Genomic DNA, 23,453 nt, shown 5'->3' with positions numbered 1-23,453 from the left:
GTTCTTCTCACTGGTGAAGTTGTTCTTCACTGGTGGAGTTGTTCTTCACTGGTGTAGTTGTTCCTCTCACTGGTGAAGTTGTTCTTCACTGGTGAAGTTGTTCTTCACTGGTGAAGTTGTTCTTCACTGGTGAAGTTGTTCTTCACTGGTGAAGTTGTTCTTCACTGGTGAAGTTGTTCTTCACTGGTGAAGTTGTTCTTCTCACTGGTGAAGTTGTTCTTCACTGGTGAAGTTGTTCTTCACTGGTGAAGTTGTTCTTCACTGGTGTAGTTGTTCCTCTCACTGGTGAAGTTGTTCTTCACTGGTGGAGTTGTTCTTCACTGGTGAAGTTGTTCCTCTCACTGGTGAAGTTGTTCTTCACTGGTGAAGTTGTTCTTCACTGGTGAAGTTGTTCTTCACTGGTGAAGTTGTTCCTCTCACTGGTGAAGTTGTTCTTCACTGGTGAAGTTGTTCTTCACTGGTGAAGTTGTTCTTCTCACTGGTGAAGTTGTTCTTCACTGGTGAAGTTGTTCTTCACTGGTGTAGTTGTTCCTCTCACTGGTGAAGTTGTTCTTCACTGGTGAAGTTGTTCTTCACAGGTTTAGTTGTTCCTCTCACTGGTGAAGTTGTTCTTCACTGGTGAAGTTGTTCTTCACTGGTGAAGTTGTTCTTCTCACTGGTGAAGTTGTTCTTCACTGGTGAAGTTGTTCTTCACTGGTGTAGTTGTTCCTCTCACTGGTGAAGTTGTTCTTCACTGGTGAAGTTGTTCTTCACTGGCGAAGTTGTTCTTCACTGGTGAAGTTGTTCTTCACTGGTGAAGTTGTTCCTCTCACTGGTGCAGTTGTTCTTCACTAGTGAAGTTGTTCTTCACTGGTGCAGTTGTTCTTCACTGGTGAAGTTGTTCTTCACTGGTGTAGTTGTTCCTCTCACTGGTGCAGTTGTTCTTCACTGGTGAAGTTGTTCTTCACTGGTGAAGTTGTTCTTCACTGGTGAAGTTGTTCTTCACTGGTGAAGTTGTTCTTCACTGGTGAAGTTGTTCTTCACTGGTGCAGTTGTTCTTCACTGGTGAAGTTGTTCTTCACTGGTGAAGTTGTTCTTCACTGGTGAAGTTGTTCTTCACTCGTGAAGTTGTTCTTCACTGGTGAAGTTGTTCTTCACTGGTGAAGTTGTTCTTCTCACTGGTGAAGTTGTTCTTCACTGGTGGAGTTGTTCTTCACTGGTGTAGTTGTTCCTCTCACTGGTGAAGTTGTTCTTCACTGGTGAAGTTGTTCTTCACTGGTGAAGTTGTTCTTCACTGGTGAAGTTGTTCTTCACTGGTGAAGTTGTTCTTCACTGGTGAAGTTGTTCTTCACTGGTGAAGTTGTTCTTCACTGGTGAAGTTGTTCTTCACTGGTGAAGTTGTTCCTCTCACTGGTGAAGTTGTTCTTCACTGGTGGAGTTGTTCTTCACTGGTGAAGTTGTTCTTCACTGGTGAAGTTGTTCCTCTCACTGGTGAAGTTGTTCTTCACTGGTGAAGTTGTTCCTCTCACTGGTGAAGTTGTTCTTCACTGGTGAAGTTGTTCTTCACTGGTGAAGTTGTTCTTCACTGGTGAAGTTGTTCTTCACTGGTGAAGTTGTTCCTCTCACTGGGGAAGTTGTTCTTCACTGGTGAAGTTGTTCTTCACTGGTGAAGTTGTTCTTCACTGGTGAAGTTGTTCTTCTCACTGGTGAAGTTGTTTTTCACTGGTGAAGTTGTTCTTCACTGGTGTAGTTGTTCCTCTCACTGGTGAAGTTGTTCTTCACTGGTGAAGTTGTTCTTCACTGGTTTAGTTGTTCCTCTCACTGGTGAAGTTGTTCTTCACTGGTGAAGTTGTTCTTCACTGGTGAAGTTGTTCTTCTCACTGGTGAAGTTGTTCTTCACTGGTGAAGTTGTTCTTCACTGGTGTAGTTGTTCCTCTCACTGGTGAAGTTGTTCTTCACTGGTGAAGTTGTTCTTCACTGGCGAAGTTGTTCTTTACTGGTGAAGTTGTTCTTCACTGGTGAAGTTGTTCCTCTCACTGGTGCAGTTGTTCTTCACTGGTGAAGTTGTTCTTCACTGGTGCAGTTGTTCTTCACTGGTGAAGTTGTTCTTCACTGGTGTAGTTGTTCCTCTCACTGGTGCAGTTGTTCTTCACTGGTGAAGTTGTTCTTCACTGGTGAAGTTGTTCTTCACTGGTGCAGTTGTTCTTCACTGGTGAAGTTGTTCTTCACTGGTGAAGTTGTTCTTCACTGGTGAAGTTGTTCTTCACTGGTGTAGTTGTTCCTCTCACTGGTGCAGTTGTTCTTCACTGGTGAAGTTGTTCTTCACTGGTGAAGTTGTTCTTCACTGGTGAAGTTGTTCTTCACTGGTGAAGTTGTTCTTCACTGGTGCAGTTGTTCTTCACTGGTGAAGTTGTTCTTCACTGGTGGAGTTGTTCTTCACTGGTGAAGTTGTTCTTCACTGGTGCAGTTGTTCTTCACTGGTGTAGTTGTTCTTCACTGGTGGAGTTGTTCTTCACTGGTGGAGTTGTTCTTCACTGGTGGAGTTGTTCTTCACTGGTGAAGTTGTTCTTCACTGGTGCAGTTGTTCTTCACTGGTGCAGTTGTTCTTCACTGGTGTAGTTGTTCTTCACTGGTGGAGTTGTTCTTCACTGGTGAAGTTGTTCTTCACTGGTGAAGTTGTTCTTCACTGGTGCAGTTGTTCCACTCACTCGTGAAGTTGTTCTTCACTGGTGAAGTTGTTCTTCACTGGTGAAGTTGTTCTTCACTGGTGCAGTTGTTCTTCACTGGTGAAGTTGTTCTTCACTGGTGAAGTTGTTCTTCACTGGTGAAGTTGTTCTTCACTGGTGAAGTTGTTCTTCACTGGTGCAGTTGTTCTTCACTGGTGAAGTTGTTCTTCACTGGTGAAGTTGTTCTTCACTGGTGAAGTTGTTCTTCACTGGTGAAGTTGTTCTTCTCACTGGTGAAGTTGTTCTTCACTGGTGAAGTTGTTCTTCACTGGTGAAGTTGTTCTTCACTGGTGTAGTTGTTCCTCTCACTGGTGAAGTTGTTCTTCACTGGTGGAGTTGTTCTTCACTGGTGAAGTTGTTCTTCACTGGTGAAGTTGTTCCTCTCACTGGTGAAGTTGTTCTTCACTGGTGAAGTTGTTCCTCTCACTGGTGAAGTTGTTCTTCACTGGTGAAGTTGTTCTTCACTGGTGAAGTTGTTCTTCACTGGTGAAGTTGTTCTTCACTGGTGAAGTTGTTCTTCACTGGTGAAGTTGTTCCTCTCACTGGGGAAGTTGTTCTTCACTGGTGAAGTTGTTCTTCACTGGTGAAGTTGTTCTTCACTGGTGAAGTTGTTCTTCTCACTGGTGAAGTTGTTTTTCACTGGTGAAGTTGTTCTTCACTGGTGTAGTTGTTCCTCTCACTGGTGAAGTTGTTCTTCACTGGTGAAGTTGTTCTTCACTGGTTTAGTTGTTCCTCTCACTGGTGAAGTTGTTCTTCACTGGTGAAGTTGTTCTTCACTGGTGAAGTTGTTCTTCTCACTGGTGAAGTTGTTCTTCACTGGTGAAGTTGTTCTTCACTGGTGTAGTTGTTCCTCTCACTGGTGAAGTTGTTCTTCACTGGTGAAGTTGTTCTTCACTGGCGAAGTTGTTCTTTACTGGTGAAGTTGTTCTTCACTGGTGAAGTTGTTCCTCTCACTGGTGCAGTTGTTCTTCACTGGTGAAGTTGTTCTTCACTGGTGCAGTTGTTCTTCACTGGTGAAGTTGTTCTTCACTGGTGTAGTTGTTCCTCTCACTGGTGCAGTTGTTCTTCACTGGTGAAGTTGTTCTTCACTGGTGAAGTTGTTCTTCACTGGTGCAGTTGTTCTTCACTGGTGAAGTTGTTCTTCACTGGTGAAGTTGTTCTTCACTGGTGAAGTTGTTCTTCACTGGTGAAGTTGTTCTTCACTGGTGTAGTTGTTCCTCTCACTGGTGCAGTTGTTCTTCACTGGTGAAGTTGTTCTTCACTGGTGAAGTTGTTCTTCACTGGTGAAGTTGTTCTTCACTGGTGAAGTTGTTCTTCACTGGTGAAGTTGTTCTTCACTGGTGCAGTTGTTCTTCACTGGTGAAGTTGTTCTTCACTGGTGCAGTTGTTCTTCACTGGTGGAGTTGTTCTTCACTGGTGGAGTTGTTCTTCACTGGTGAAGTTGTTCTTCACTGGTGCAGTTGTTCTTCACTGGTGTAGTTGTTCTTCACTGGTGGAGTTGTTCTTCACTGGTGGAGTTGTTCTTCACTGGTGGAGTTGTTCTTCACTGGTGAAGTTGTTCTTCACTGGTGCAGTTGTTCTTCACTGGTGCAGTTGTTCTTCACTGGTGTAGTTGTTCTTCACTGGTGGAGTTGTTCTTCACTGGTGAAGTTGTTCTTCACTGGTGAAGTTGTTCTTCACTGGTGCAGTTGTTCCACTCACTCGTGAAGTTGTTCTTCACTGGTGAAGTTGTTCTTCACTGGTGAAGTTGTTCTTCACTGGTGCAGTTGTTCTTCACTGGTGAAGTTGTTCTTCACTGGTGAAGTTGTTCTTCACTGGTGAAGTTGTTCTTCACTGGTGAAGTTGTTCTTCACTGGTGCAGTTGTTCTTCACTGGTGAAGTTGTTCTTCACTGGTGAAGTTGTTCTTCACTGGTGAAGTTGTTCTTCACTGGTGTAGTTGTTCCTCTCACTGGTGCAGTTGTTCTTCACTGGTGAAGTTGTTCTTCACTGGTGAAGTTGTTCTTCACTGGTGAAGTTGTTCTTCACTGGTGCAGTTGTTCTTCACTGGTGAAGTTGTTCTTCACTGGTGGAGTTGTTCTTCACTGGTGGAGTTGTTCTTCACTGGTGGAGTTGTTCTTCACTGGTGAAGTTGTTCTTCACTGGTGCAGTTCTTCACTGGTGAAGTTGATCTTCACTGGTGTAGTTGTTCCTCTCACTGGTGCAGTTCTTCACTGGTGAAGTTGATCTTCACTGGTGAAGTTGTTCTTCACTGGTGCAGTTCTTCACTGGTGAAGTTGTTCTTCACTGGTGTAGTTGTTCCTCTCACTGGTGCAGTTGTTCTTCACTGGTGCAGTTGTTCTTCACTGGTGAAGTTGTTCTTCACTGGTGTAGTTGTTCCTCTCACTGATCACGTTGTTCTTCACTGGTGTAGTTGTTCTGCGTGAGGTGCCGCCACAACATTTGAAAGCATTGCGGGGTTTGACAGCAGCACAACGACGTTGACGACAGAGGGGTTGAGTTGTCACGTGGGAAGGGAGGGGTACCGAGCGTCACCAGGGGCCGCCAGTGGTACCCCCCGGGGCCTTGCGATGAAGAACACCGCGCTGGTGGATAAGGGGGGTGGGGGGGGTGGGGTAAGGGGGGGGGGTGAGGGGGGTGGGGGCACTCGAGCATTTGGGGGAGTTTTTCAAATTTGAGACTTTGGACAATTATCAAATTTCTGGGTTTGGAGAATTTTTTTTTAACTTTCTAACGTGACGGTTTGGGAGTTTTTGAAGCTTGAGAGGTTTGGATTGGTTTTCTTTTTCAATTTGAATAATTGGAAGTGTTTTAAATTGAGAGTTTGGGAGAGAAAAACCGGCTATTATTTGAGAATATTGGAGTTTTTTTTTTTAAACGGGAGACATTTCAAACCCTTTCAAATGTCACGAGGGTGTAGGAATGTTTGAAATGTGAGGGTCTGGGGAATATTTTGGCAACTTGATTGTTGGGGAGTTCTTCAGACCTAAGGCATTTGGAATGTTTCGCTAACGCGAGGGGGTAGAATGTTTCTCACTTGCAGTGGCCCTTGTTCTCAATGTCGGCGCGTGCGTGGCACGGCTCGCTTCATGCGGTGTCTGTTCCATACCCACGGTGCAAGGAGAGCGACATCACGCGTCAGCATTGGGCCGGTGGCTTTTAGAAGCTGGCATCAGTCGAGATTTCAAAAGTGACATGTATTTTGTGCGGCTTTCAAAGTTGTGCTTTGCAATCTTGCGATTGCTGCTGCCCTCCAAATGGCCGTGAGCTGCTGGCACGAATTGTATTGTCAAAACTGACGGCCAAGTGTAATCAACCGGCACAGGGCTAGGTACCGATAATCTTGTTACAGACTGAATACGGCACAAACTGGGACCTACCGGAAATCCACCTTCCCTAGTCTCATTACATCTGCGCACAATTTGAAAATGTGACCCCCCCCCCCCCCCTGCTGCTTCAGATATCATGCAGGGAGAATGCTCATTTATAATTGTGTTACGACAAACATTATAAATCCGTTCATCGCTCACTCGTTTGAAGGAAGCGGTCACGTGCAAGCGTCTAAATCGTCACACTGTGCTACTTTGAAGACGACGACAACAAGAACGCGAGAGAATAAGTTACGTTTCTTCTAAAATCTCAAGTAATCGGTAATCAGAGATGGATTACTTTTGAAAGGTCACCCTCCCACTTCCGAATGCTCGTGACCTTCCCCCCTCCCCCCTCGTGTCATCTCCCGCGCCTTCTCCCTCGCGTTGTTACCGATGTACTTCTACTTTCACCACTTGGGGGGCATTCAGGAGCCCGCACGAAAGCACTTTACGTCTTTGTATCGAAGGCATCGTAAGCATCGTGCACCCGTGTGCATTTACTCCACGTGCGTGGCACGGTGGCACGGGTAACCGACAGATGCAAATATTTAAAAAAATATTACCGTCGCAAAATGTTATTTAAGCAACGTACACTGCATACACTGCATTTTATTATCATCAAATTAACAAACTTGATTTGAAGCTTTCGTGACTGCAGGAATTACTCGTTGGTTCTTTCGGTGAAGTCCCGTGAAAAGAAAAGAAATAATAGAATACGAATGCATGCTCGGAGAGAGACACACACGGAGACGTTTTCTTTCTAAGTGACTTTACCCAAAGAACCAAAGAGTAATCAAATTCACAATCGGAGAGCCAGCTCAGAACACCTGCGGTGCGCGTTCGAGAGGCGAAAGTCCTCGTTCCGTGGTCGCAGTTTGTCGTGGACGCGTGTTTGTGTCCTTGACCTCAGATTGAGTAAAACCACTCGAAGCCAGACAGCCGGGCAGCGATGGCGACGCATGTGGCCTATGACCCCGCATTGTCGAGGCAGGTTTGGAGGATGACCACAACGAGGTTACAAACTCCCTTCCCTTGGGCGTCGAGGTGACGCCAAGAATTGGGCTCGCCAACAGGATGCGGTCGAGCAAAGTGCGGACTAACATCGCCTGTCCGCTTCTGTGTGGGATACAGTGTTGCCCCCTCGCACCCGCGGATTTTGACCGGGCCCTGTGGTTTCCTGCCACGTGATAGAAACACTCAATGATTGGCTAAAACATCTTAATATATCGATGACTGCCGCCTTCCAAGCTCGTCTGTGACTCCTCGGAGATTGGGCGAGACGCAATAAAGGATGCAATATAAAACAATAACGTCAGTACATGATTATTAATTGGGACAGCAGACGTTCTGGTGATAGGGGGGTATCTGGTACAGGGCAAATAATTAAGCACTCAATTCCCACATTTTCCAAAAAATGAAACTAACACCTCGTGCCTAAATTAACACTTCAATGGCATTAACGCTTAATTAGTATTCATGTACAAACATTCTGAGCAGAAGGTCACGCCACCACCAGCAGACCACGTGGTATACCGACGATGCACTCAGTGAACCCGCAGCACTTGGGCGCTGTGGTATCAATGAACGCGGACTGCGGCTAAATCACCGATCTTTGCTGATATTAGCCAATCAAATGAAGGCGGTGCGTGTCATCACATCATTGCTCGATCCCACGGTTAGATTGGCAATTTAATCGACGCAGCGATGAACACGCAAATTACGATGAACCCCCGGCAATTTCAATGTTTGTTTATCATGACGATCCACAATGACTATATATGGGGGGGGTGGGGAGGGGGGGGCAGGTCTCTGATCGGCGATGGAGTCGGGTGTACGATTATATCGCTCTGTTAACGGCACCGCAGATCGCCGCTGTCCCTCCGCGAGCACGGGAACTGTGCTCCTGCAGGAGTTTTTTTTCACCGTAAAACATCGATATTGTCTTTTATACAGGCAGCGCTTTTTTGGCAAACCACCCAATTCTCTGTTCCTCCTCCGCGTTGTGGCTCCGAGACGCTCACGTTGTCCTGAGCAGACGACGAGCGGCTCCGACAGCAGCAGGGAAAACAAACTGCGTTCAGAATTCGACGATTGGCTCGCCACGGACCCACGCCTCCTAATAGGGGTTTGCGTGTCGACCACACGGCTCAGTTTCCAATCGCACCTAAGAAGCAGCACATTCCAGACGCGGGGTCCTCAGACGAACACAAAAAAAGGTTAAAGAAATAAAATGTTGATTTGCCCAAAATATGACCACGACTCACATTATGGCCCTTAAATCCATATCCCCAGCCGAGCGCAGATCAGATAAATTCCACCAAGATGTACCAGTTTGAGACATCCCGTACGTAATCGAAAGGTCACCGTGGACAGTGCCGATAACGCCATCATACTCTTGCTATCGCTTCCCTCTGCCCGATCCCACTGCTGTTGCAAAATCGGCACTCGACCGCCAATGTCTGAATTTCGATTTAAAGCTTTCGTGACTGCAGTGATTCATCTTCTTGGTTCTTTCGGTAAAGTCACGTAGAAGGGAAATAATAAAATAATAAAAATAAAACATAATAAAATAATTATCACGTTTCGGCCACAACGCAAGCAGCCGTCCTCAGGTGCTTGCGTTGTGGCCGAAACGTCGTGAGAATTATTTTATTATGTTTTATTTTTATTATTTTATTACTTCCCTTCTACGTGACTTTACCGAAAGAACCAAGAAGACGCCAACGTCTGCTCGCACTGTTTCCTCGCCACCGTTTGCCCAGTAAACTTGAAACTGATGGGCCAAACGCTAGCCCAACAGTTCCAACCAAATGCCAACATTGGCCCAAAGTTGCATGCCTACTGGGTGGCTCTGTCTTTCTACTAGTTGCTAACCTCTGGGTGCCCAAAGGTAAATCATGAATGCTCTGTTACATTATTCATTACTCTAGCCCCGAGGTACACAGACCAGCTACATCCCCAGTGTCTTTAGTTAGCGAGATGTTAACATGCTCGCAGCTATTCCTGAAATGTGGACATGCTCCTGTGAATCTACTCCGCAAGTGGAGATCTAGAACTGAAAGTCGGTTTCGACACCGTCACAGCTAGATTTACTGTATCAAGTGCCACTTGATACAGTAATCTAGCTGTGACGATCCGACCTGATGACGGAGACTAGTGTTGCCTCCGAAACGTCGTGATTTATAATTTTATTTCTATTATTACTATTATTTTTACTTTTATGATTTATTTTTACCTACGTGACTTTACCGAAAAAACCTGAGAGAGTGAGAGCATGTCCACAGCCGGAGAGAAACCACAGTGGCACACGTGCCAATCCTAAATACCTGATTAACTGGTAGGCTCCTGAGTTTTTACATTTTAAAACCTTTGACTGCAGGTAAACATTGCGTCAAAAAAAAAAATCAAGAATTTTACAAAGCGATATGATTCAATTTGAACAACAACAAAACTCTGCATGATAAAAGGATTTAAAAAAAGCGACAGCCTACCAGTCAATTTGGTAGAAATGGCAAAGTAAAGTAGGCAGCTGTAGCTGTCATAAGAAATACAGTGGATATGTTTGGGTACATTTTAAACTAAACACATTCAAATTCGGAAGAGTTTGTATGTGGATATCCTGTACACAACAGTGCCAATATATCCAGGTCAACAACGTCCACCACGTTTTCACCGACGAGGACTGTTCACACAGGTTCCGTTTAACTGGTCGGTCAAGAATTTACTTGGCTCCATTCCCACCCCGTGTAACGTTATGGGGTACGAAGTGTCCATGCTGTATGTAAAGATCCCCGCAGTCTGCTTCAAAGTGGACGTTAAAGATGCCCCAATGTCTATCACAAGAACGGACCATTGTGTGCTGGCGTCAGGGTCCAAATATGTCAAATTAGAAAGTTGGACCGCTAAATGACTCAAGTGCGTCGATGCATAGCAAGCATCGCCCCCTACTGGCAGACGAATGCCCCAGGTCACCCGTGGGTTTTTCCACTACACCAGTGCTTTGCCAACCTTCTTGGTCCTGCGGGACCACTGTCACACCTTCGGCATTTTTTTCACAGACCTCCATGCGCCAATAAAAAAAATATTAAAAAATTAACACGACTCTTAAATCGTAGTCGCGTCTGTAGCAATTCCACGGATCACTTCCCACGGCGCGCAGATCAGAGGTTGGGAGCCACCGCTCAACGCAGTCCAAATGTCGAACCACCGAACGGCAGGACAGGGTGATAGCAGAGAGCTAATTTAAAAGTGACACAGTTTGATGGTGTGATCACAATGGCAGAGGAAACCCATTTCTTGACTCATGGACCCCAGGGCTCTTGATCACGATGGTTTTGATCCGGGCAGCAGAGTGAAGAGTCCTTCAGGCTCAAACATGCCACATACACGAGGCTAATCGTCCCCATCGCCAGCCGTGATCCATCTACCGCTTGGTGAAGGCCTTCCCCGAGTCATAACCATTCCCTCGGCGTCTCTTAATGAAATAATTAAATTTCGCTCCTGCACAGGAGCCGATATCACCGCCGGCGATGCGGATATTATCCCTCCCATCTCCACAGTGGGAAATCTTCTCGCGCGTGTTCACTTCCTTCGGCTGAGGCTCCATGGCGAGCGTCGATCATCCACCCTCGTGTCTCCCTCGGCAGTGCGTCGCGTTTCCAAGCCCACGTTCTCGTCTTGGCAGCTATCGTCGTCATCCACGAGCTGCGTTCGTTACTCGTTCGTTATTTCGGTAAAGTCACGTAGATAGAAATTTAAAAATTATAAAATAAAAATAATAGATCACGACGTTTCGATCGCAACAACATGCGATCGCCTTCAGGTGAAAGAAACAGACTGCAGAGATTGTGAGAGATTAGCATGTAGGGCATGTGAGAATGAGAGTGAGACGCGTTTCCGCTTCCAAAAATGCTCGAAGACGTCGTGGTAAGAAAATGGGAGTCGAGAGAGCGGGGAAAAGGTTGATTGTAATCGATAAATGGAGGCTTTTGGGAAATTTAATTATAACTGTGAAATGTGAAAATCAGGAGGGATTTTATGAAGATCTCGATATCCTAGGTATAAAATCATATTTTTCAGGTGAAGAGGAAATTCCAGATCACACTTAAAAGACATCAACCTTACCCTTCGTCATATGATGCGAGGGAAATCGCCTGAACCAGACAGAATAACTGCAGACATCATCAAAGAAGCGGGACCAGGTGTCGGAGCATGGCTCGTAGGGTTATCGTGATCGTGACTTGTCTGTGACTCCTCATCCAAGCCACCGTTCTCAACAAGCAATGAAACGAGAACTCGAAACCCCACGGCTATTCAGAGCGGTCAAACAACCCCTTGACGCCACAACAGCAATGCATGCGAACGCATGAGTTACATTGCCCGACAGTATTCCAATCCCCGTGGGTATATACCTCGAACGCTGAATGTTACTTGTATGGTGCAATGTGTTGGGCGTGTGGGACACCGTGCAGTTACGACCCCATGTCATTGCCGTACAGCTGCTGCTGCTACCAAGAAATAAAGATGTACATATCTAATATAACGACATTCGTGATGGTACCTTTACAATCATTGCCGCTGCCCTTCTTGAACAGGGTGATATTTTTCATGTCAAAGGTTTACATCAAGAAAACCTTGTCGCCCACACCTTAAAGAACACCCTGTGACGGGAGATGATACCAGAGCCACCCTGAGCAGACGGCTCTGCCGGGATACATCTGTTCCTGGACTATTTCCACGTTTCATTGCATCCACCGCTTTCACGACTTACTCCATTGCCGGGGGGAGCATCTAAAGCATCCACTATAGGCCCTTGTGGTAGTTTATTTTTGGACATGCCTGCTAATCCTGCCGCACCAAGGAGCTCAGCGACATGCTCTGTCCACCTTGCATTTGAGTCATCAGGAGGCAGATATCGGTATGCTGCCAATTTGTTGAACTTCTTTCGCACCGTCCCTAGAAAAGCATGCTCATCGGAGGTGCGGGGGAAGGGCAACTAAACACAAAAAGCAGTTCTAAAGAAATCAATTTTAAATCTAGATTTAAAAGTGCATAGCTCCAGTGGCTTCCTAATATCAGAAGAGCGTTCCAGACGGCCACAGGAGCGCACCCGAAAGCGCACAATGGTGTGACCGTCTACATTCGATGGCTCGCCAAAAAGCCGCTGCGTGGATGACCTGAATGTGCGATGGTTTATGCTCCTTGAAGAGATCGGCAAAGTATTGTGGTTCACTTGTGGCAGGCATTTCGTGACTGCAGGGATTCATCTTCTTGGTTCTTTCGGTAAAGTCACGTAGAAGGGAAATACATTTTTTTTTGCATTCAGACGCTGTCTCCCCGACAGACCTGGTCTTCACCTGAGGACGGCTGCTTACGTTGTGGCCGAAACGTCGTGAGAATTATTGTTTTATTTTTATTATTTTATTATTTCCCTTCTACGTGACTTTACCGAAAGAACCAAGAAGATTGTGGCAGGCACTTTGTGTACGAGTGCGACCTAAAATGCCTCGATAGAGAGGACCGAGTGTCATGCAGCGATGTATGAACTCAATTTGCACCGTACGTAACCAACCGTGCTCATCGGGGGTACGAGGAATCGGAGGGCAGCGAGGGGATCATGGCGATACACTGCGGTATTTCCGAGGCAGAAATCATTCCCGATGGCCAAACCAACACTCCGATGAAAGTGCATCCCTCCACGACCACGTGAACCACAGATCACAATCACCTAAGGCCAACTGCTATTAGAAGTGGGTGAATCACGACGAACTGGAATGGAAACAAGTGTTTGAGGAGTGTCGTCCGCTACACCAGATCTCTCGCTCGCGCTCATTTCCTTATATTACAAATTAAAATGCCCACAAACTGCATTTGCACTGCATGTACTTTTATTCACTTTGCAAACGATTTGTGGAGGTGATTTGCATTGCATGTTCAAACGGACTGCAGCCGACGGGACATGAAAAATTCCGTAACGGTGTTTGCAATTGAGTCATTTAAAGAGTAAGAAATGTTGACAACCTCGCTTCCATAACATGTTGAACACCTTCTGTGTGGCATGACATTTTTCCCCAGCCAAAACAATCCAATATAAACCTTGATGGTAAGTGTACAGTATTTAATTCATGTTCTTTTTCTGTTTACACTTCTTTAGCTTTTAAAATTATATTTCTAATATAACTTTGTGATCAATACATTCCGAACAAAAAAAACCTCTGCTACAATGTTTACTGTTGCACCAGCACTTAAACCGTTGAGCAAAAATATATACCGGGAGGCAAAACGCACCGATGACCAATTGACTGAACTGCATAGCATGTTACTCCGTAGCATTCACATTCCTACTGCCAAATCCAGCCAGCCAAGGTGACGTTGAAAAATGTTCCGTCTCCTACGGGATTTAAAAGTTAACATTTTAAGTGCTGGTAAATTTTCTCTGAAATATATATCGTTTTAAATACGCATGTGTGTGTGTGTGTACAACACCCCAGTCACATTCTGTTTACTTACAATTTACAAAACAATAAAATATTGCAATTTCTGAAGGAATTATTTTCGTCTTTTTAAATAACTGCGGCATCTGAACTCAACAAAATTTATGAAAAGGAAAAATCCTCAACTCGCCACAATCGGCAAATAGGAGGGGGGAAAAAAACATTCACCAAGATTCATTTTTGCAAACCTAGCAAGTTTTCCAGAAATTGAGGTTAAAAAAAAAAACAGTTCATTGTCGACCCAGCTGTCAGTACAAATAAAAATAGTACAAAGCACTGTTAGTACAAAGGAAACAGTCCGGGAATAGTTATGCATATTTTTTACAGACCTAGAAGCAAACGTTTTAAGGGTCATTGAAGAACGGGAGCTCAATTCACAACTCCGCCATCACGACGTGCCTGCCACTGGTGCGGGCAATTGCACCGAATGCTCCCTTCAACCTTCACTGAAGGCCACCCCTCGTCTCCGTACGCAACACGCCCGTCCCATAATGCAGCGGGGCCCAGTGTCTCCCTCCGGTAGCACGACACGACATTGCCAGATGTATTTTCCCTACTGTGGGTTGAGGAACAGCGCGAGGTTAATGATAAGGCCTTTGCTTTTATAGGGCGCCTGATTGAACACCGACAACTCAAAAAGCACCTTACACGATCATCTCATCTCTGATCATTCCAAAGCCCTGCTGGAATTTATCCCGGGGAATTCGTCGGCAACGACGACAGAGCAGTCAACAGTAATTGTTTTGAATTTGTACCATGACTTGAGTTGTACCATGACCTTGGTGCACATGGGCTGCTCAGTTTCAAATGTCACGGAGATCTTCACCCTTTCCCGATCCTAGATGTCTGCGAGTTGCAGGGTGGGTCGCGTTCACCGCTGAATCTCGGGACGCGCAAGCGATTCGGCGATAATTTTATTTAGAAAGGCGTAGCGCCATTGTTATTAAAGACTTTGTACTCACCGAAGAAAACTGTAGCGACACAACCGCACTCTGACAGTTGGCGCCAAACTGTGCCACAGGCCCTTCCCCCCAGCATGGCCTTTTACTTCCGATTCCGGACCAGAATGGAAATAAAGATTTATGGCCTACACTTATGTCATCGCAATGGGAAAGGGTTAAACATCCACAGTGAAGGCGGGCCGTGTATATTTACGGTTGGTACACCCGCAGGATTAAGCAGGGTGGGGCACGGAGCCCGAATCGCAAACCTCTGCAACGAGGGGCAATCGCACGACTCTCGTCGGATGCACTTCCCCCATCCGAGCGGGCGTTTTGTGGAATGGGCTCGACAAATTGTGTACGAGCACAGAGGACCGCTGCACCAGGCCCTGCCCTGAAAAATTTGCGAATTCTCGGGAGTGAAAACCAAGCAGCATGTAAATCGGGAACTCCGTATAGAACATTTCTCTGCATTATTCTAACAGTTTGCCACAGCGGACAATCAACACTTTCAGATGTAACAGTCATTGTAACTTGGGCCTTTTGTTACAAATGGAGCAAACAAAAAATGGAGAGATTTAGGTGAAATTACGTGAATTTCATTTTGAACATTTTCTATTTTAATGCAACTGTTTTCCCATAACAAGCAACAAAAGCACACTATATCCCCCATTTGCAACGTGCGTGCCTCTGACGTCCGTGTAAACTAAACAACCATACCGTAAATATCGATATCCAGCTCTGGTACAAGCCCTATCTCCGGAGCAGGGATGGGTTCGTGACAACTTTACACAATCAACAAGTCCTTGGCAACATGAACAATCACAGTCTTATTTCAAGAAATCCCTTTTCACATGTCCTGGCTTCCTCTAAGCACTCACAGCTGAATGAATGAATGTCAATTGAAGAGTGAAATATGAATTTACCTTTTTTTTCTGCCACAACTATTGTCCTTTAAATTCTTCCTTGATGCGGGTATGCAATGTGAGTGTCGAAAATCCGGTTGTTGCGAGTGGACCAGAGGGCGAGTGTTGAGGCTTCTTTTCAGCTTCCACGTTCGAAATTGTCAGTTTGTTGGGGGTTGGGGAGGGTGGTTTGTTTGAGTTATTTAAAGTTACGAATCCAAACAAATTCAGTTGGGAGCAGCGCCGGGCCCCCCAAAGTTAAAGGTAGTAGGCACGTTCAGATTATCAAACTTGTACCCACCAGCCTTTTCGATCTTCTTCGACTCTGCGTTCACACAAACGAAGGGGCGAGAGGAGCCAGCACACATTGCCGATACGTCACAAGAGGGACGAAACCGGAGCGGAGAAAGCCTAAATAGTAGATTCAACTTACAACGCGCCGCACTGCAGAGGTTGCAAACGGGTTTTGATTCCTTACCCGTACCCAGTCGGGTACGGGTAGCCGGGTATCGGGTAGGGTACGGGTATCGGGTACCCGATTGAGACCTCTGCCGCACTGTCTTCACTCGTTCTCGAAGAGAGACAACGACTCCGACGCGCACGGAATCGCAAAGCAGGAAGGCAGCCACGTGGTGAGCCGGCAGCAACAACTGTCCAAGCTCTGTAATCCTCTTTATATATTACGGTGTTATCAATCGATTAATAAGTGATGAAAAATATGAATATGCTTTTACCCTTTCTGGCAAAAGAACAGGTGTTAAGAACACCAAATATATACCCCTATTGCAAGGCATCAAATCTGCATTAACCACATATACCTTGTGGCAAAATATGCCAACGTGCTTTGATAAAACATGCATTGGTTGGAGCCCCTATGTTTTGCTGTACTTCTCCTGGAAACCTCAATGACCACCAGAAGGGAGTTTCGCAACATTTGTGTGCGCCACCAACCGTTGCCTCCACACCGATGGATTACAAGCCACGTGCAAACAAGGATAGTAAAGCCGCTTCCTTTATCGCCTATGCCAGTGTTGTTCACTAATTTTCAGACGGAGAGCCACTACACATTTAAAACCATTGGGGTTTGTTCAGCACGACGGTGGGGTGGGGGGGTTTCTTGTCACATTTTTGTACTGTCGGGGGCCGCACGTCAGGGGCCGCACTGAAGGCCACCAGAGGCCCGCCAGTGGCCAGCGGGCCTTGCAGTGAAGAACACTGATCTATGCTCGATGGCCCTTCCTTAGCTGCACTCCCTGGGCCTTCCTGAATGAACCCTGCCAGGACCTCGGTGAGGAGGCAGCTATCGTCCTAAACTTTTCTTCTTTGGTTCTTTAACTCGCTTTTTGACATATCCAGCTATTCTCCCTGTTCTCTTTCCGAGTTGCAGCACTCGGCGTGTAAACCGTCTGAATATGTTGCAATATGTATGTTCTGCTATCCCACCTTACATCTGATAAAGTATTTATGTCCATGCTTAGCACAACTCTCCCAAACGTCATTGTTTTCCATATTTGTCGAGCTTGATCAGATCTTCAAAATAATATTGTATTTAAAAAAAAAAAAAATTGTTCTAAAAGTTTTTGTAAAATCTTGGTAAAAGTGATATATTGCTCCTGCTATAAAGTGCAGGGATGAACCAACTGCTTCCACTTGGTAGGGTAATGAGTGAGAGAGGAGAGTTAGTGGAGTAAGGGGAGCGGGAGAGGAGGAAATGGTGATCTAAATGGTGGGGGAAGGGACCAGTGGGGATACCTGCAGCAGCCTGACGCTGGTTGGCTGTCGTCAGCACGTCCAGGATGGCTTTTCGCTGCTCGTCCGTGAGCCCGGTGGTCAGGGCCTGGTACCAGGCCGGGTCTTGGCTCTCGATGCCTGCGGGAGGAGGGTAAAGCGGCGCATGGTGCACGGTTAGGAACGGAAAAGTGAAGTAACAGAACTCATGAGGTTGCATCACCGATTTTCATCCACAACGAGTGGAGCAACTTCTCATTGGTCCGAATATAGAGGAGTTTGGCACGTGGCAATACATCTGGAAATGCACCGAAATTATCCGACTGCTTTTTTGCTCGAAACCATTCACAACCAGACTGAGAACAACAGCTCGCTACGCTTGAGAGCATGGTTTTAATCACGGATGACTGAATCCCAGGTTCAAACTCTCATGACATGTCAGTGGCGACTGCTTGGTGCTCCAACGCAGGATTAGCCTCCGGAGTCACCCGGCCTGGACATTTTTTCTTGATTTTCTCGAGTTTTGGCCAAACACCCCAAGTGTGATCCTCTACAAAGGGCACAAATTCACACCACGGCATGTTGAACAACGGACCCATTGAAGTAACCTCGCAGTTGTGTCATTTTCCTGACACCACATAATGTCACTCTGAATCATTGTGAGCTCTCCAAACACATTCCTTTATCTCGTCATTAAGCCAACAATGCAGAAAAAGTCAAGCCAAAGCATCACTTTGCTCAATTGGACACTGGGGGCAGCACTGACCTCTGTCGGTAGCCCTAAGCAAAAGGTTAAAACACCACATTCCCATGGCAAGAGCCTCTTTCCTCTGGCTTGGCTCAAACATGAGCACCACAGCACAAAACCTCATAATTTAGGCACCAAGCTAAAGACTTCACTTTGACGTGACACACGTAGAGGATGCGGAATACAATTTCAAAAGAACATAAAAAACCCACTCTATCAAGCGTATGTAGGTATGTACAAGCCCTTTGTCAACCCACTTCGGGATGAAGGCCTTCCCAGACCTTGGTCAATCATTGGGGGTTGTTTGACCATACTTCACCACGCTGGCCAGTGCGGGTTGGCGAAAGGGTGGGAAAGGCCACCAACGTTAGCCACAGGCGGGAATTGAAATCAGACCGCCGGCTTCAGACCGCAGAGCTCCAAACAGCGGCCACTATTCCACCAAACAATCATAATCACAATCTTTATTTAGACTGCAGGAGCCCTATGAGCTATGGAAGCCCTCTTTCACACGTGTCCAGTATGGGCGGGTCAGCAAGTTACAACAGCAAAACAAAGAAATATATGCAATCACAAAACAAAGATTTACCCCGTGTAGCCCGCAGAGACTGGTAAGGCAAGTGCTGTTAACGAAAACATTTAGGTCAACATGATGTACAAGGTGGTATTAGGGAGGGGGGGGGGGGGGCAAGGTACCCTTGCTTCTCCACTACTTGTGGTTTTTACACCAAATACTTGTTTAAGGCTGAGGCAACCTAGAGGAAAACCCAAGGAACGGTTGAGATATCACTGCTGTCCCCTATGGAGTCTATGAAAGGTGGTTGCTGCTGCTGCTGAGTGTGTGGGCAGGTGGAGGCTGCTACTGCTGCTGCTGCAGCTGAGTGTGTGGGTAGGTGGAGGCTGCTACTGCTGCTGCTGCAGCTGAGTGTGTGGGTAGGTGGAGGCTGCTGCTGCTGCTACTGCTGCAGCTGAGTGTGTGGGTAGGTGGAGGCTGCTACTGCTGCAGCTGAGTGTGTGGGTAGGTGGAGGCTGCTACTGCTGCAGCTGAGTGTGTGGGTAGGTGGAGGCTGCTACTGCTGCTGAGTGTGTGGGTAGGTGGAGGTTGCTACTGCTGCTGCAGCTGAGTGTGTGGGTAGGTGGAGGCTGCCCGGGGTGGGTCAAGGTGCCCCGGCCAGTACTATGCACCCGCTCTGCTCTGGGCCCCGTCGGGGGTCGGCGTGGACGCAGCGAGCGCCGGCAGGACGCCGGGAGCTCACCGCACCAGACGCGGACGGCACACCGCACACACCAACCCCCAGGGGCCGGCACGCAACGACTAAAGATGGCACTTGCCGACTGGGGACCAGGACAGCAAAGGAAAGGGTGATCTGACCAGCACCATACCCGAAGCCTTGAAAACACTTTCACGGATTCCCTTGAAAATAATTTTGGAGCAAGTGCCGTTGGAGGAGCACCTATGAAGGCCGACACCGCACATGAAGGGTCGGCTTGGCCAGCAACACCACGCCCGGCCGCCTTCTTCTCCCGAGTGCTGACGTTTTTAAACGCCCCCCGAAGGTGCATCACCACTGACGTTATGATGTCAGTCTACGTACAGCGCGCGATGCTATCGCGATCAAAGTCGATTAATTCCGCGGGAGCCACCGACGCGTGGGAACGGCTGGAGAAGGTGGACGCTTACTCTGCAGGGTGACCTTGAACACCTGATACTCGTCCACCTCGCAGGTCTCCTCGTCCAGCGGCGTCGAGAAGCCCTCGAGCGCCGTCTCCTCCGTGCCGTCGTCGTCCCATTCGTCGTCATCGTCGTCGTCCTCGCAGGCCACGTCGTCCCCGCTCGCCTTCTTGTTCAGCGTGTCCAGGAAGCGCTGGCCCGACTCGTCCACGTCATCCTCGTCGCTGCCCAGCTCCACTGCACAAAGACAAAGACCCGCCCACACCCACCGCCGGGGAGCCTTTAGCAGACCGTTTGGGGCAAGCGCCTTATGTGGAGCGCCTACGAAGTCTGGCATGGCACGCAAAGGGGTCGAGTGGCCAGAAACACCATGCCTCGCCGCCTTTGTTTCCCCAAGTGCCGATGTTTTTACACACCGCACCAAGGTACTCTTTTAAGGCCGAGTCGACCTAGGGGAGGCCCAGGATCAGTTCAGATAATAGTCGATGGTGTTTCCCATAAACCGAATCGACCTCGGGTCGCTGGGTTCGTAGGGCAGCATGCTAACTGCTACACTTCCGCACAAAGTACTCATCTAAGGCAGAGGCAACCTAGGGGAAAACCCCAGGACCCGTTGAGATATCACTGCTGTCCCGTGTGGAGTCTATGACAGGTTGCTGCTGCTGCAGCTGAGTGTGTGGGTAGGTGGAGGCTGCTACTGCTGCTGCTGCAGCTGAGTGTGTGGGGTAGGCAGAGGCTGCTGCTGCTGCAGCTGAGTGTGTGGGTAGGTGGAGGCTGCTGCTGCTGCTGCTACTGCTGCAGCTGAGTGTGTGGGTAGGTGGAGGCTGCTACTGCTGCAGCTGAGTGTGTGGGTAGGTGGAGGCTGCTGCTGCTGCTGCAGCTGAGTGTGTGGGTAGGTGGAGGCTGCTACTGCTGCAGCTGAGTGTGTGGGTAGGTGGAGGCTGCTGCTGCTGCTGCAGCTGAGTGTGTGGGTAGGTGGAGGCTGCTGCTGCTGCAGCTGAGTGTGTGGGTAGGTGGAGGCTGCCCGGGGTGGGTCAAGGTGCCCCGGCCAGTACTATGCACCCGCTCTGCTCTGGGCCCCGTCGGGGGTCGGCGTGGACGCGGCGAGCGCCGGCAGGACGCCGGGAGCTCACCGCACCAGACGCGGACGGCACACCGCACACACCAACCCCCAGGGGCCGGCACGCAACGACAAAGATCGCCCCCCCCAACCCCTGAAATACATTACCGCCGTCAGTACGGCAAAATAAAGGCCAGCACCGTGCTCAGCTACCTTTTGTCTCTTCAATGTTCATGTACACGCCACACTACGGTAGGCACCAGGACCAGTTCGGACATCACTCGCCACTGATATTAGTCGGGAATCCACTTCACGTTACCGGGTTCACAGCACAGTACACCTCCGCCACTCCCTACGATGTAATCACGCGTCCACAATCATGGTTGGGAGCCTGTCTGAAGTGACACTGAAAACCAGTGACATCACTTGATAATGAAGCGCCTGGCCAGGAATTAAGGCTGTCTTGGCTCGCAGAGACTTAAAGAGATACAGCAGGTTCGGTGAGATGAAAGAAATAAGAGGTAGAGATGAGAGAGCTATGGAGCAGAGATCAAGATTAGCGAGATGAAAGTGAGATAAACAAGAGAGAGATGACAAGAGCTGGAGACGGGAGGAACACAATAGTGGTCACATGTACAGACGTTATGACTTCAAGAAAAATGAAGTTGAATAACACTGCACTACACCACACCGATGTGTGTAGTCCAGTGTTACAAAAAGAACAAAAATCCACCGTACAGCCTATATAGGTGATTGGGGCAAGTGCTGTTTGTGAGTACCTATGAAGGCTAGCCATGAATAAGCCGCCTTTGTCTCCCAAGCACTGTTGTTTACACACCTGTACCAGGTGGAGTGGAGCTAGGGGAGGAGAGCCCAGGACCGGTTCTGTTATCACTTGTCAATGATGCCGACAGTGCGATAACCACACGCAAACAGACGCACGCACGCAAACTCTGCGCACCGTTGTCATCTTCCTCATCGTTGTCGTCATCGTCGTCGTCGTCGTCGTCGCTGTCCTCGTCCTCGGCACGCGAGGCGTATGCGCGCTTCAGGCCCTGGAAGAGCATGAGCAGCGACGGCAGCAGCCGGGGGGCGGCCGCCATCACCATCTCTGGCCGCCGCTCCAGCTGCAGCAGCGAGCACAGGCCCAGCACGCTCAGCTTGCGGTCGTGCAGCCTGGGGGAAGGAGCATGGGGCGGTGGCGGAGCGCCGTCAGCATGCGTCTTCCTGGTGGTGCAAGGGAGTCAAAAGTGGGCCCCCCCTCCCTGGCCCCACCCCTAACGTCCAATATCCTCCGCCTCAGTTTAACACGTAGGCTTTGGCGACCAGTATTATTCGTAAGAAACGTTTTTGGGTTAGATCGCGTTATTTATGAGTGTGTCGTAGCCCTCCACCACCCGACACGGCCAATCAGTAAAAAAGTGTCACGTTGACAAAAGACAAATAGTTCACTACTTTAGCCCACCGGTGTTGAGTGAATCCACAACATTTAAAAAAATTAGTACGACGTTTCGCTGGTAATTACATCCAGCATCATCGGGCAATTTGACAGAATAGCGAAGCCCTCACTTGCTCCCCCTGTTCGTAGTCCGGCGACTGGGACCCACCAGATCACGGGATGCCACGGTGGCGAGATGTTAACTACCTTGGCTGGTATACAGGAGGTCGTGGGCTTGATCTCAACCCTGACACACGTATTTTGGAATTTGCATGTTCTCCCCCGTGGTCGTGTGGATTTTTTTCCAGGTCATCCAGTTATTCGCTCCACATTTAGAAACTTGCGTTTTATATTTGGCTGCTATAAATTTCCACGCGATAAGCCACTTTGTTGCGCTATCATTTGCGGCCAGGTCGCTTCTGAAAAAGAGCCATAAAGAGCAGTGGGCATCAACCTCTCTTTAGAAGAATCACCGCTGAATTGCAATAGCGGCACAAAGCGCGACCAATTTTATCCAACCCAGAGGGCAGAAGGAATTGATGAGTGGAAGAGCAGCGCATAATGATTTACCGCAATTTGATTAAATGGCACCATTTGTGGTTACAATGCAATTAAAAAAAAAACACGTAAATTTTCGTTCCATTTTCACAATCTCATTTGTATTGTTTCTAGTGTTGTCTTATTTATAGTCTTGGTCATGTCATTAGCCTAATTGTTAATCATTTGCAGATAATCTGCATAAATTGTAAACAACGTATGTAACCGATAAGCATGGTTGGCTACGTACGGCGTCGATTTGATGCGCGCAATACGAGTGGACGATTTTAAAACGCACGATTTTAACCCGCGAAGCGATGCATCAGAACACGTCTCGCAGGCGAGTATTGTCGAGAGGGAGCTAGAGGAGGCAGCACAGCCTCAACGTCTCAGCACGGGTTCCGAGTCGGACCCGGGCGTGGCTCCCGCTTGCTGCGCTGGGAGGGAACACGTGGGGGGGGGGGGGGTGCTGCGGTGCCTCACCCCAGGAAGCAGTCGGTGTCGTTGAGCCACTGGTTGAGGAAGTGCGCCGTAACGGGCAGGCTGCTAGCCGGGAAGTGCATGTTGTCTAGGGTGCTGAGCAGCAGCGTGGGGCTGCAGTAGAGGGCAGCAATCACCACCTACACACACACAGATAAGCCACGGGGGGGGGGGCGTCAGCAACACTCCCCGCGTCTCCTCCGGGTTCAGCCTCGTCAATGAACACAAGAGAATTTGGAGCCGTATGAACGCATTTCGGGACTAATTCTAGATTTGAAGCTTTCGTGACTGCAAGGATGAAGAGGGCTATTTAAATACGAAGCTCTCTTCATACGCTACAGTAATTTTTGCTGGAGCAGTCACACCTGATGACGGAG

The 23,453-nt window shown here is 48.0% G+C and overlaps 1 protein-coding gene across 1 annotated transcript in view; it reads right to left on the bottom strand.

The window, feature by feature from the left end:
- Positions 1 to 12,943: 12,943 nt before the first annotated feature.
- The window catches only part of LOC144936487 (importin-7-like), a 45,244-nt gene continuing 34,734 nt past the window's right edge, over positions 12,944 to 23,453 (bottom strand). Inside the window, exons 22-26 of the mRNA XM_078863590.1 lie at positions 23,080 to 23,216; positions 21,583 to 21,797; positions 19,571 to 19,798; positions 17,166 to 17,282; positions 12,944 to 15,738 (exon numbers count right to left, since the gene is read on the bottom strand). Of these exons, the coding sequence (XP_078719716.1) occupies positions 15,641 to 15,738; positions 17,166 to 17,282; positions 19,571 to 19,798; positions 21,583 to 21,797; positions 23,080 to 23,216 (795 nt within the window). The 3' untranslated portion in view covers positions 12,944 to 15,640. The remainder of the gene's footprint in view (positions 15,739 to 17,165; positions 17,283 to 19,570; positions 19,799 to 21,582; positions 21,798 to 23,079; positions 23,217 to 23,453) is intronic.

The sequence above is a fragment of the Lampetra fluviatilis genome, chromosome 16 (assembly GCF_964198595.1).
Source record: "Lampetra fluviatilis chromosome 16, kcLamFluv1.1, whole genome shotgun sequence".
Classification (NCBI taxonomy): domain Eukaryota; kingdom Metazoa; phylum Chordata; class Hyperoartia; order Petromyzontiformes; family Petromyzontidae; genus Lampetra; species Lampetra fluviatilis.
Note: the sequence above shows the minus strand (reverse complement) of the source record. Positions and strands in the feature narration are given on the sequence as shown.